Source organism: Vigna unguiculata, chromosome 10, assembly GCF_037176805.1.
Source record: "Vigna unguiculata cultivar grain cowpea cultivar isolate G323 ecotype 2 chromosome 10, ASM3717680v1, whole genome shotgun sequence".
NCBI lineage: Eukaryota > Viridiplantae > Streptophyta > Magnoliopsida > Fabales > Fabaceae > Vigna > Vigna unguiculata.
The window spans coordinates 37,380,209-37,395,005 of NC_140801.1; the positions used below are offsets into that span (position 1 = coordinate 37,380,209).

Genomic DNA, 14,797 nt, shown 5'->3' on the forward strand with positions numbered 1-14,797 from the left:
TATAATATATATATATATATATATATATATATATATATTAAAAATAAAAATTAAATAATTTTAAAAAAATTCCTTACTTTTTCCTAATCTAAATAACTTTATTTTTCTTTATTTCATTCATTTCTTTTTATTTTATTAATCCGAAGGTATTAAAAAGAATTTAGATGTGTTTCTTTTGAAATATAAGATAACATGATGATATATTTCATTTTTAGTAAACTCATGCTACTTGAACAAATATAGAGTATAAAGCCAAGAAAAAATTGTATTTAAAGCCTAAATTTAAAAAACAAAATAGGGAGCGAAAATAGCAGTGGTAACTAATAAAAGAAGAAATGACAAAGATAAAAAGATTAAGAAAAAAGAAAACTGCACAGACACTCCTTTCCTTACTAAAGTTGGGTGGCATGAGAGAGGGAGTCGCTGGGCGGAGGCGGTCACCGGAGAAGAGCGGCCACCGTGAGAAGGATTACAAGTGTTTTAGGTTTATTTTGAATACTGCAGCGAAATATAAAAAATTAAAAAATAAAAAGACCCGAAATACCCTTCCGAATGCCCATTAGTTGAGGGTACTTCGAACTTTTCAAGATTCTAAACCCCAAGAAAAATCATTACTGAATTTGAAATGATTAGGGAATACTTTTGCACAGTGAGGTATAGAAAAGTTGTGTTAATTTGTGTGGCTTTTTTAGCTTCTAAGTTTGGTTTGCATGATTGAGACGTAGATGCAATTGTACTTGATGATTCCACTCAAAAATTGAATAATTTGCATCACTCATTTACGTGAGGAAACAAATCACTGTTTTACTTTTCTGGTTATAAAAATTCTCTCATAATTTGGTTTCAAGAGAAATAAATTTCGGTAAGGAAAATACAACAAAAATTGTAGATCAAAGATTCTGACTTGTGATATAGGTTTCTAATTTTTCAAACCTCCAATGTGACAAAAAAAAAAACACTTTTGGTCTCTTTTAATAATTATTTAATATTTTTATTTATTTTTTAGTCATGTAGTCTTATAAAGTAAAATGTGATCCTTTCATTATACTAACATTAATAGCATCGAAAGGGTAATGATCCGACATATACTAATTCAACCACTTATATTTATTGTCTAAATTTTAAAAGTAAAATAAAAGAAATAAAGTTAATGTTGTTTAATTGACAAAAATTAATTGTTAGTATTATATTTGTTTTGTGATTAAAACAGAAAGATATCTTTTTAAAAATATAGAAATTATATTGAGTCAAAAATAAATAAATAAAAAACATTGAATCATTACACTAAATACAAGTACAAAAATGTTATTAAACCTAAAAAAGTACTAAACCCAGATATGGAAGGTGGAAATTTGACTCTCTAAAGAGTGTTAATGGGGAAATTAAATTTCAAATAGGTCTTATTGGAGATTTTTATTTTTTTTTTTTATGAAAGGAGTGTCATTTGCGAAACAAAAAAAAATGTTGAAACTTAAGGTGTAAAAGTACTATTGATGATGGCATGAGCAAGCCATTGAGTGAGAAAGTGGTGGTTGGTTTAAGAAAGGGATTTGCACTAATGACCCTATTGGTCTCTAGTGCCATAGTGCGAAATGTGATGAAAAATATGAGTCCATGTTAACCGAAAAGGCTATTATAATGTCCTGGAATTTGTAAGATTCCAGAAAAAGGTTAAACATCCAAAGATTGTTTTCTGTGCTGTACCAAAATTTTGCTTCAAGTTTAGGCTTTGTGACATCACCAAATTTGGTGTAGTTTTTAACAAGCATTCAATTTAAAATATCATGATGACGACCAAGATGTAGAGATTTACTTGCACGAGTGTTTGGTTTCGTTACTTACCCTGAACAAATACTTGTTATTCATTTGATTTTCTCGAACCTTTTTGTTTTTTGGTTTAGAACATGGAGTAGAAACTGTGGAAGAAGAAGAAAAAAAAATGAAACCTTAAATTGTTTTGATCAATAGAGTTGGAAAATGATGATAAATAAATAAAAATCTGCAAATTGGCATATCTAGAAAATAATCGAAATCATTGTATTAAGAACAAAATTGATTACATGTTTAAATAAATATTATTTGTCTCGGGTGAAACAATTTGTCTTTTTATGAGTATGAGATTTTATAAAATAATTGTTGACTATTTCACTAACGTGTTGCGTACTTTTGTAAAATAATTTAAAATAAAAAATAACTTATAAAAATAAATTAAAGTTAAATAATTTTTAAATTAAAATTTAAGATGAATGATTTCGCAACTTATCAAAATTTAAATTCTAAACTCTAAATTTTAAATTCTAATTGATTTATCATATTATCCCTCAACCCAAGCAACCAAGAGTTATTCACCATATTATCCCTCAACCTAGGAAGAAACATCTGACTCCATTCGATGTTGATCACAAACAATGGAATACTCTTGATTCCATTGTACTTTAGTGGATCTACTCTACCATCTCTTTCAATCTTCTCGCCATTGTCATGTAGAAAGGATACACGACTATGGTTATCTAGAATCGTTTGGCTACCATTTTTTAGGACAATAAGAAATCTTGTTTTGTTGCTCTCGAACATGATTTCTCTTCCCCTCACATGCATGGCTTTCCAAATTTTTTTGCATATTGTCAACAACTTAAACAAATATCTGATCAGTTGGTGAATATTGGTACTCTTGTCAACAATCATCGTTTGGTATTACAGCTAGTCTTTGGTTAGTCTAAGCCTTTTGATGGTGTAGCCACCCTTATTTGTCAGAGCAACCCTTTTCCTTCCTTCTTCCAGACACGTTCTATGCTGACTCTCGAGGAATCTAGTCTAGTGAAGATGTAAATCGTTGCTTCTTCTACAGCCATGCACACATTAACCCACATTACCATGATCACTCCTTACAACCATACCCCAATCGTAACTTAAACAATTTTTTTTAGGTCTAACTACAATCACAACAATTTGGGTCGCTCTAGTGGACGCAATTAACATAGTGAATCTTGCTCAAATGGTTCATTTGATTCATCTACTTTTCCCATTATAGCTCCTTCTCCATTATGGCAGCCACCTTAGTCTTTTCCTTGGAATCCCAAGGGTTGAACTCCCCCTCCTTCGGGCATGCCTCCTTGTTCTTATCCCACATCTTAGTGGACTCATCCTTTGCTTAACCCACGACATATAAGATTACCTTATGCCTTCCTTCCCTATCTCTACTTATGACAACTTCATAGATGACACACAACCCTCCCTTGTTCACCCTTGGCCCAACCCTGCCCCGTAACCTTTGCTTAACACACAACCTTTAAATCAATTTATATCTTTTGAAGAACAACCATGCATATATTTTTCTATTAAATTTAATTAAACACAAGTAAAAAATGAAGCTTAAAAATTTCCTAATATACTAAAATCTTACCAACCCTAAATGTACGACTTTTTTATAAACCTAATAACACTGAAGTCCTGCTAACACTACATGACTTTAGTAAGCTAATAACATAAAAGTCATCTCATAGTCACAAATTTAGTTCCACAATGAAGTTGTTTAAAAAATTCACGAGGTTGTGTCATATCATGCATGACACAACTTTGCTTTGAATGAACAAAATAAAAAATAACCCTACAAGTTAACATTAATCAAAGTTGTATCAAGTTGCAACGACTTTCTTCACAACACCAAAGTTGAATCTTTATAACAACGACTTCAACTCAATTAGAATGAAGTAATGTATTCCTAAAATGACTTTCTCCTGAGGAAGTTGCACTAACTTAACACTATTTACCCATTGTCATATCTTTCTTTAAAGAAATTTTGCACCATTTTAATAAAGTCGACATTTAATTACATCAATTTAGTAAAATAGCCTAAAATATTTGACCTCCTAAATTACAATGTTATTATATTTATTTAATGTTCATTATTTAACTAGTTGGTATTAGGGATGTCAACGGGGCGGGTAGGGTATGGGTAGTAACTCCCTCGTACCCTACCCGCTGAATAAATATTCGTCCTGTACCCGTACTCATATTCGTCGAGTATCCATTATGCGAGTACCCACCTAATTTTTTTCATATCCGCGGGTATTCACGGGTATCCGAGGGTATTTACAAAATTATTTTAAAAAAAATATTTAATCATAAATTTAAATAAAATAAAATAAAATATATCACTGTCATAAATTTTAAATAAAGTTCAAATAAATTTAAATTCATACAAGTCAAAATAATTATAAAAGTAAATATTAAATGACCTTTAACACAATAGCAACAAGTCCACTTTCTCGAATTGATTCCTGAAAAATAAACAAATAATAAACCTCAATTGCCACGTGTCAAGTATTTTTATTTTGATTCCATCATTTGACAACAAGCATACTATAAACGACGTCATTGTTTATATAGGGTTTGATGTATATGTCCAATTTCAAAGAAAGGAAAGAGAAGAATATGAAAGGGTGTACCTGGGAGAAGGCAACATACAAATACTTGAAGTGAGAAGAGTGAAGACAAAAGACAAGACGAGATGTGCAGCTTAAAAAAAATTAGGTCAGAATGTTTTTCACTAATATATATATATATATATATATATATATATATATATAAGGGTATTTTTGTGAATTAAAGTTTAGCGGGTACGGGTATCCACGGGTACGGATACTATGATATCCGTACCCGTCCCGTTAACATGCGGGTATCAAAAATATTCGTACTCGCGAGTAGCGGGTATCCATTTTTAATATTTATTTTCTACCCGTTGCGGGTTTTATCCGCGGATACGCGAGTACGGATTTTTTTTACGTCCCTAGTTGGTATTATTCATCTTGACAATTTATCCTATAGGATTATAGTATTATATTATGACATCTTAATAAGAGAAAAGAAAAAGGAGATATGAAAAATAAATAATGATATTTTCATTTGATTAAATGAAAAACTAAAAATTAATTTTCAAAAACAATAATATTTATCATTTGTATTTTTGAATTTAGTTTTCAAAATAATTTCCTAACCACGTTCCAATTTAAACGTTATACATATATTTCATTGTGAAACCCTTAACTAATGCTATTTTCAAAATGCATTTGTGGGGCATTTTTAACGGTAGTTGCCTCCACTTTTTTTCAAATTCGCTGACTAATAAAAAGTTTCTCAAGTTGTTAGAGAGTAATTGAAAAAGTAATGAGTTGCTCGATTAAGCAGTTTCCTACCTATTCTTTCATACATTACGAAAGGCCTTTTAAAGTAAATTGTGAGATGCATTTGGAAAACTTTAATCTTCTCCTTGTATTTGAAAAGAGAAAAAAAAAAAAGAAATAAAGACAAAGAAGAAATAAGGTGTGAAAAGAAAAAAGTACGTTATAAAATAAGTGAATTTTTAGCTATCTCCTTATGCAGAAATAATTAACTTATACATAACAAATAGAAAAATATTATTTTAATATTATGTAATTTGATCATAACGAGGAAGAGGTTAAAGATAAGACCACCAAAAGATTTGCAATGGTAACAAATAATTTAATTAATCACTTGCTAATATTCATATTTATGAATACTTACAACTTATTTAATTATTTATATTTATCAAGTCAAAGTTTATTTAAATATTAACTTTATTTAAACTTGTAATTCATAAATACAAGATACTTGGATTTATAAAAATACATGTCTTCATCCTAATATTTTATAATGTAAGTTTAGTTAAATTTTATCTTTATTTTTATTTGAGTTAATATTTTAAAAATAATTTTGAAATTATTCTATTTAAAATTTATAAAAGAATGTCTGCTGTCGTAATTCATTTGCTCAAAGAGTAAAATCGACAAAGAAAGGTGGTAGTGCTTTGTACTCGTTTTGACACGTTATCATATTTAATTGAAAGATGTGTAAAACTAAATAAAGAGTAATATAATAATACCATTCTTTTTAAACTGATTTCTTCATTTTTTTTCTGCTAAACAAACTACATCAATTTCCTAAACTGTCTCCACTAAACCAACAAGACATAATGTCGCTGAGTTATGATTTTTATGGTTAGTTAAATAGTAAAATAATATGATCATATAAAAAAATATAGTAACTATGACGTAAAAGAAATAAAAGAGGTTAAATATTTTTTTAAACTACTATTAAAAGGGTAATAATACATTAACATTCAATTATTTATTTATTTTATATCTATTTAACACTAATAAAATTATATTTTTAATTTTAAATATAAAATAGTTTTGGAAAAATTGTATGAAAAAAAAATATATTAGGTTTTTTAAAATGTTGGATAGCTGTGGAAAAATTAAATAGTGTTCTTTCTTTATAATTTTTTTCATTCATAATCTATATTTTATGAAAGTTATATAATTTTTTTAACAAATAGAATGTATGTTTTCTATGTATTAATGGAGTTTTGATTAGACTATAATATAAACTTTCACATATTGTTCATTAAAAACATATATTTTACATTATTTTCATAACATACAGAAACTAAACATTTTATAGTTTAATTTTGAAAATTAAATACAATTTTTATAATAATTTAAAATAAAAATACATTCAATTTAAATAAAAGTGTAATGTGAGTTGCTTTCTTTATCCATGTTCATAGTGCATAAGCTCTAAAAGGTAAAATTAGATGTACCCATTTGGATAATCTTATATAAGAATAGAAAAACCAGCATTAAACCGTGACAAGAAAATGAAGAACTAATAAGACAAAGTGAACTGCGATTTGAAGTTGCATTTGCATGCGTGGAACCAAGTGAAGAAGAACAACAACAAAAACAAACATTCTATTCTTTCTCTGTCTTGTTTTTCTTACATTACACTTCACTCTTTGTCTCTTCCACCCTTCGGTTAGCAAGTCTCACACTAAGTTTTTGGCGGGAGATAGACCCCACCAAATTAAAAACAAACCCTTCTTCTCATAAATGCAGCAACCCCTCTTTCCCCTTCTCTCATAAACAACCATCATATAACATAACACAACCATTTCACACACTCATCTCTCTCACAACTTCACATTACACAATCTTTCGTCCGTTCTTACATCCCTCTTCCAAAACGGCGGCGTTCCAATCACCATTCACTTAAAAACAAGCATGACGCCTTCTCTGTTTCTCTTTCATTTTCTTGTTCTCATATTTCACGTTTTGTTCAGTTTCATTCCGGTGCTTTCACTCTCCTCCGACGGCCTCGCGCTTCTCGCTCTAAAGTCCGCCGTTGACCAGCCCTCCTCCGCTTTCTCCGACTGGAACGACGGCGATGACACGCCCTGCGCCTGGTCAGGAATCGTTTGCGCCAACATCTCCGGCGAGGAGGACCCCCGCGTGGTCGGAATCTCCCTCGCCGGAAAATCCATCTCCGGCTACCTCCCGTCAGAGCTCGGCACGCTGCGCTTCCTCCGCCGACTCAACCTCCACGACAACGCCTTCTCCGGCGTCCTCCCGGCGCAGCTCTCCAACGCTACCGCACTCCACAGCCTCTTCCTCCACCGCAACAACCTCTCCGGCCCCATCCCTCTCTCCCTCTGTAGCCTCCCGCGCCTCCAAAACCTCGACCTCTCTGAAAACGCATTCTCCGGCCACATCCCCGACCACCTCGGAAACTGCAAGAACCTCCAGCGACTTATCGTAGCCGGCAACAGATTTTCGGGTGAGATTCCCGCCGGAGTGTGGCCGGAACTTCAGAACCTCCTCCAACTCGACCTGTCCGCGAACGAGTTAACCGGTTCAATCCCTGACGAAATTGGAACCCTAGTTTCCCTCTCGGGCACGCTGAACCTCTCTTTTAACCACCTCTCCGGTAAGATTCCGGCGTCTCTGGGAAAATTGCCGGCGACGGTGAGCTTCGATTTCAAAAATAACAACCTCAGTGGAGAAATTCCCCAAACCGGGTCGTTTTCAAACCAAGGTCCCACGGCGTTCCTTGGAAATCCTAACCTATGCGGGTTTCCTCTTAGAAAATCATGTTCCGGTTCGGACCGGGATTTTTCTCCCGGTTCGGATCAAAACAAACCGGTCCACCGGTCAAAGGGGTTAAGCCCCGGTTTCATTATTTTAATCTCCGCGGCTGATGCTGCTGTTGTGGCCTTCATTGGGCTTGTGATTGTTTATATCTATTGGAAGAAAAAGGATGATGAGAATGCGTGTAGTTGCATTAGGAGAAGAAAGTTTGGCGAAGAGAAAGGGAGTGCGTGTTTGTGTGGCGGATTACCATGCGTTAGTGGGGAGAAAAGTGATGACGATGATGATGATGAAGATTATGAGGTGGAGGGGGCTGAGGGTGAGGGTGAAGGGGAATTGGTGAGGATTGATAAGGGATTGAATTTTGAACTTGATGAGTTGTTAAGGGCTTCTGCCTACGTGTTGGGGAAGAGTGGGTTGGGAATTGTGTATAAGGTGGTGTTGGGGAATGGGGTACCTGTGGCTGTGAGGAGGCTGGGAGAGGGAGGGGAACAGAGGTACAAGGAGTTTGCTGCAGAGGTTATGGCCATTGGGAAGGTCAAGCACCCTAATGTTGTAAGGTTGAGGGCTTACTATTGGGCACATGACGAGAAGCTTCTCATCAGTGATTTCATCTCCAATGGCAATCTGACACATGCCCTTAGAGGTTAGTTCTCTTGCTTCGTTTCACTTAGTGCTTAGTTCTTTTGGTTTGCTTCACTTTTTTTTGTTTGTTAGTTTGTTTTGGGTTGTTGTATTGATGCATTGAGTTGATATTTTGGGTTATTCTCTTCATGCTTTGAATGGAAGTGATCTGAATCGGAGTGATATTGATAGATAACAGTGAGATGGTTTAACGAGACAAAACATTAATTAATGGTTGGTGGGTATTTTTGAACTTGATGCATGACATCTATGGGTTAAAAATGACTAATCATGAGTGAATGAATGATAGATTAATAGTATAATAACGGAAGCATCACATACACATATGGTAGTTTTGTACTTTATTGTCCATGTGACTTGTAAATTAGTCTTAATTTCTTTGCTTAAAGGGAAAGTTTATTTAGTGGTTTGGTTTAAGCTGGTGCTCGTGCTGGGATTTATAAAGTAGGACTTGAGTTCTGTGCAACTTTTTCTTTTTCTTTTTGAAATCGCTCACATTTATATCTAGAATATACTCTACAGTATTATTTTTCAAAAAATATTTATACTCGTTATATTATGACTCGTGAAATGAATTTGTGTAACTCATGACGACCACTGTTTTTCATGAGATAGTAGGTAGGTATTAGTAATTTTATATTGTCCAATATAAGTAATATTTTTAAAAAATTGGTAGCTATGAAGATAGATAGTTTTCTTAAAGAAATCTTCTACAAGTGAAAAAAAAAAACATAGATTTTCACGATACTGGCTATAGAATATATGTGTTTGTTCCGTGATCCGTATTATAACCAAAAGAATGAGTTGAAGCCTCTTGTCTTTCTGACGTTTAATCACTAACAAAACAAAACTTGTTTATCTGCAATGTTTTTTTCCTTTAAAATCTTTGCTTTCCTTCTTTCCCAAGACTTTGAGTCAGATGGATTGGATCTCTTTTTGTTCCTTTTAAATATATCTTACGTTTGTAGGCCGAAACGAAGGGGACACTCACGTTTATGCCTTTCATTCTGGGAAAAAGTTGTGAAAATGGGTGCTTTTTGTTTCATGATTGTTTGATTTATCTTTTAGGTTAAACATTCTCCATTATGAAACACAGTGTTTATATCTTCTTCGTAAGGGTCTATTTATTTTTTCCTTGCTTCCACCGCACCTCTGTCTCAGGCACAATATCATTAAAAGAAAGATACTACGATTACATTCTGTAATGCACTCATCAAACAAGTTCTTAAATTAATATCGCAAAACTGTGTTTCACTTTTTATCAAGTTAGATTCGCTCATCATTGTGTAGTATATTGCAGTAAATTTTTATAATAAAATGTGTTACTTAATGTAGGAAAGTGTATCCTATTAAAGTCAACATAAATTTATAAATTATAATTGCAAGGAAAGTACTTTACAATGATCTGCATTTGCATTCTGTACCAAATGCTACAAATGATTTTCTCTAATGTTCACACTCCACTCAATTTGACTGCAGGGAGAAACGGTCAACCATCTACAAATCTTTCATGGTCCACCAGGCTGAAAATCGCAAAAGGAACAGCGAGGGGCTTGGCGTATCTCCACGAATGCAGCCCAAGAAAGTTCGTCCATGGTGACATCAAACCCTCCAACATTCTACTTGACAACGACTTTCAACCCTACATTTCTGATTTCGGCCTGAACCGTCTGATCAGCATCACCGGCAACAACCCCTCCACCGGTGGATTCATGGGTGGAGCTCTTCCTTACATGAAGTCTTCCCAGAAAGAGAGAACCGACAATTACAAAGCCCCTGAGGCTCGTGTCCCTGGCAGCAGACCCACCCAGAAATGGGACGTGTACTCATTTGGGGTTGTGTTGCTTGAAATACTAACTGGGAGGTCACCGGAATCATCTCCCACCACATCAACTTCCATGGAAGTCCCTGACTTGGTAAGGTGGGTGAGGAAAGGGTTCGATCAAGAAAGCCCGTTGTCTGAGATGGTTGATCCATCGCTGCTCCAAGAAGTGCGTGTTAAGAAAGAGGTGCTGGCTGTGTTTCACGTAGCTTTGGCTTGCACTGAAGGAGACCCTGAGGCTCGGCCAAGGATGAAAACTGTGTCTGAAAATCTTGATAAGGTTGGAACGTAACGTTCAAACTTTGCAGTGTGCTAGCTCTATGACTCAGTCTGAGATGGGAATTTATTCGAAAGATCCACTTCAATCTAACAATGCATTTCTGTGGTAACTCAGAAGGTTTTATGCTTGGCATCAACATGGTGCTGCAAATCCGTTCCTTCAATCTCGGATAAGCCCCTTTTACATTTGTTTCTGGAAATGAATTAATTTTTTTTGAGAGCTGTAATTATCGCTTATGTCTCATTCTCATTTTATTATTTTTTTGTTAGAGGAAATTGTTAGATATTTTAATTTTTATTCGTATTAGTTTTCCTCCAAAATGTTATTGCAATACCATAATATCTTGCATTTTATCATTTGAGTTTGCAATGTAGTTCTCAGTGATATTGTGCATGTACGGCTGTAACAGTTTGGGTCTAGGAATGGGATTATTTGGAGATGAGAACACTTTAATAATTCTCACAATCCCTGTATCTTGCATATTTTGGATTGAATTTGAGCATTTTTATTCGACGGATTTCTTCTTGTATCTTCGAGATTTCTTTTGTATTTTAAAAAATATTTCAAATTACAAAATTATTTTTTGATCATTTAATCACAAAATAACATAGATCATGTAAGGTCCACAATTTTCTTATTATTATACCCTAAATTGTAAAGGGCTGCCTCAATCTTATGGGTCTAAGGGTTGACCCAAAACGAATTATGACCTAATCTGTCCTAACACTCACTTTTACTCATTCACAGAAATGTAGCTGACTCCCTCAACTTTCCCCAAAAGAGCATTGTTAGGGTTTGCGCTATCTTGATCAAGCAAGCTCAACTTCGTTCCCGTACTCCACGTAAGTTACTCCTTAGCTAATACTAATCTTCCTCCAGCTACGCTTTTATAATCCTAGTTAGGGTTTCGTGGTAACCTTGTTTTGGTTTTATTCTACCGTTTGTTTCCAGTTTTGGGTCTGTCCATAGAACTGTGGTGCTCACGGTTGCGTATCAAAGTTCCTGCTAGCTTTTCCAGGTAAGGGAAGTTAGAACCCTCTTGTTTGTTTGGTGCGATTGTTGTTGTTTTGCATTTCTTTCGTGATTGATTGAGCTTGTATGCTGCTGTGGATGTATAGGATGGTTGGCATTATTGTTTGGGTATGAAAATATGTCTGTGGCAGGGAGAAATAGTGGCGAGGTCTGATACTCTCGCCCAAGCAAGCTTGTCTCGCTTAGGCGAGACTTGCAGGAACAGGTCAGGGCTGCACTCGAGCTCTCGCTCAGGCGAAAGCTCTTGTTTTGAGCGAGGCACTATTTCGTCCAGGCGAGAGACGCTCACTTAAGCGAGAAAGTGTGAGAGCCTTGGCATGTTGCTCCTGTTTTAGCTCAGGCGAGGAACCTCACCTTTAGGCGAGGGGTTGTCTCGCTCAGGCGAGGAGGGCTCGCCTAAGCGAGCCTGCGAAAGTTTCCTAGCGCCCTCGCGATCTCGCCTAAGCGAGGGTACTCCTCTCGCTTGAGCGAGGGCTCTTGGCTTAAGCGAGATCTGCTGCAGGTTACGCTATTTTTCTTCGCTTGGTTAATTGGAATGTTTGATTTATGTTATACTCTATATAATGCATGAGGCCTGCGAAATGAAATGCATGGTATAAGTTGTGGTTATAAATTGGATTGATGTGATTGTGTGATCTTGGCATGTGAAACAAATGAGATGGTTGGTATTATGGTGGCATGGTATTGGCATGAGATAAAATTCCACAACTATGGTTTGAGAATAATGGGTTGGTATGGATTCGCTGGGAAAATGAAAGAGGTGGATTAAAAAGAGCTGGTATGAGATATATATGTATATGCATGATAAATCTTTCTTGATTGATTGAGTATGATTGGTCTGTGTCAGTGCGTAATTCCTTGGAATCTCTAAGTGAGATTTCAGGGTCATGTTTCAGTGGTCGGGACGTAATTCCATGACCCCTGTTAGTGGGTGTTCATGGTGGTGCCCCATCCGTATAATTTGGTAAGGATTCATGGTAAAGTTGCATCCTGACACTCTAAGGAGTCAGTTAGTCTCACTTAGAGTGGACTGACTCTTGTGGTGAGAGTAGCCAGAGGCTCGAAACTCATTCAGGGGGGATTGGAAACATTGTAACACTGGTAACACTTAGCTCGGGGGTGAGCAGAGATATCCACCACAAGTGCAAGCATCCGCTGAATCCGACTAAATTATACATATCCGGATGAGTCGAATCAGAGTCTAGTGTATTGCTTGAGAAAGTCATAACATGTTGGGATGATATATAAATCCTGCTTGGATTGGGTAATAGTATGTGACCGCATGATAATTCATTTTCTACTCTAGCTTACCCTTGCTTGTTTGATTGCTTGTATGTTGTTCTTTTACTTTTGCGATGATCATCAATTTACTGATGGGAGCAGATCCGAGAGGTACTCGAGGTCAATAGGGAAGGGATGATTCCGCTACATAGTCTACCTGGACTGGAATTCTTTTATTTGGGCTTTTCCTCTAAGGTTACGGCCAATGTTCCGTTTTGGCTTTTGGTGTATTATCAACTACTGTTGTTTTGTCATTGTACCGGTTTGGCATGGTGGTGTGCCTTTTATTGTCGGACTTTCTTGGATAATTGTAAAGAGTAAGTTTTAAACTCCTGAACCGTATTTCTATATTATTTTATGTGATACTTCCTTTAATTAGCTTTATTAATTAAATGAAGTGTTACAGATCGCGCTCTCCTAATTATCTTCATATATCGATTTTGTGATGTCGACATTCAGCAAAAATAATTTAAACTTCCAAATGTCAAAAAGAATATGTACATAAAGTCGACTTCCAAATATATAAACACCGGAAGTTGACTTTCAAATATATATATATATATATATATATATATATATATATATATATATATATATATATATATTTTCGTTTTTTCTAATATAAAATTTATTTGTTTTAATTATAAAAAATAAAACATAATTTAAATTAATTATTTTATTTTATTTTATTTTTAAAATATACATTAAAAATTATGAAAACATAAAAGATAAATAAATAAATAAAATAAAAACATTTAAAATTTCAAAAACATAAACTTTAGATAAAATTAAAAAAATTAAAACAAAATTAATATTTTTAAAATTTTAAATTTAAATATTTTAAATTTAATTTATTTCTTAAGTATTTTTAATATATATTTAAAAAATAAACTAAAAATTAATATATATATATATATATATATATATATAATTTTATTTTTATATAATGTATTAAAAAATAAATTAAACTAAAAAAAATAAAAATAGATAAATTTTAAATTAAAAAAATATGAACAAATATATATATATATATATATATATATATATATATATATATATATTTCAAAAATTAATTTTTAGTAATATAGACTTTCAATAATATATTTTTGACATCCAAAGTATTTTTTGTTAGAAGTTGACATTTAGAAGTAATTTTGGAGTTTGTGTTCCGTGATTTTATTTAAATGGTCAAGGAGTATTTTTAAGATCTGAAAAAAGTTTGGAGGTGCCAAAAATATTTTGGAGATACAAGAAGAAAGTCGCTTTCTTCAAATGCAAAGCGATTGTGAAAAAGTGTCCCCCACATGCAACATTTACATCTTTAATTCCAACCATTCCTGCTCCTGGCAACTCAGATTCACTTTTCTAGTTAATTATTTCTTTTCAACCCTTGAAAAGTTGGCTCCATCTAATTAGATTTCTCAAAATGGTTTCTTTTTCTATTTATTTATTTATTATTATTATTATTTTATTGTACATATTTGAGATTATCTTGGTCCATAATAATCGAAATCGTTTTATCACATGAAATATCAAAACGATCTCGACTTACATCTACTCAGGATCATATCAGACAATCATGTATATTTGCTTGACATTATTTCGTCATATGATAGTTGGGATCAATATCAGAGAAGTCAAAAAAATTCGTATCCATGAGTATATGTGAAAAAAATTCGCAATGGATAAAAAATGGATATTGTAAATGGATACTCGCGGAATAATAGATAGGGTATAAATTTATATAGATTTATAAATTTATATTTCAAATATTTGTATAGTATATATCAG

The 14,797-nt window shown here is 33.7% G+C and overlaps 1 protein-coding gene across 1 annotated transcript; it reads left to right on the forward strand.

The window, feature by feature from the left end:
- Positions 1 to 6,802: 6,802 nt before the first annotated feature.
- Positions 6,803 to 11,062, forward strand: LOC114165975 (receptor protein kinase-like protein ZAR1). Its single transcript, XM_028050622.2, has 2 exons — positions 6,803 to 8,592; positions 10,071 to 11,062. Exons 1-2 carry the CDS (start codon positions 7,083 to 7,085, stop codon positions 10,703 to 10,705), a joined length of 2,145 nt encoding a protein of 714 aa, XP_027906423.2. The 5' UTR covers positions 6,803 to 7,082; the 3' UTR covers positions 10,706 to 11,062.
- Positions 11,063 to 14,797: the final 3,735 nt, after the last annotated feature.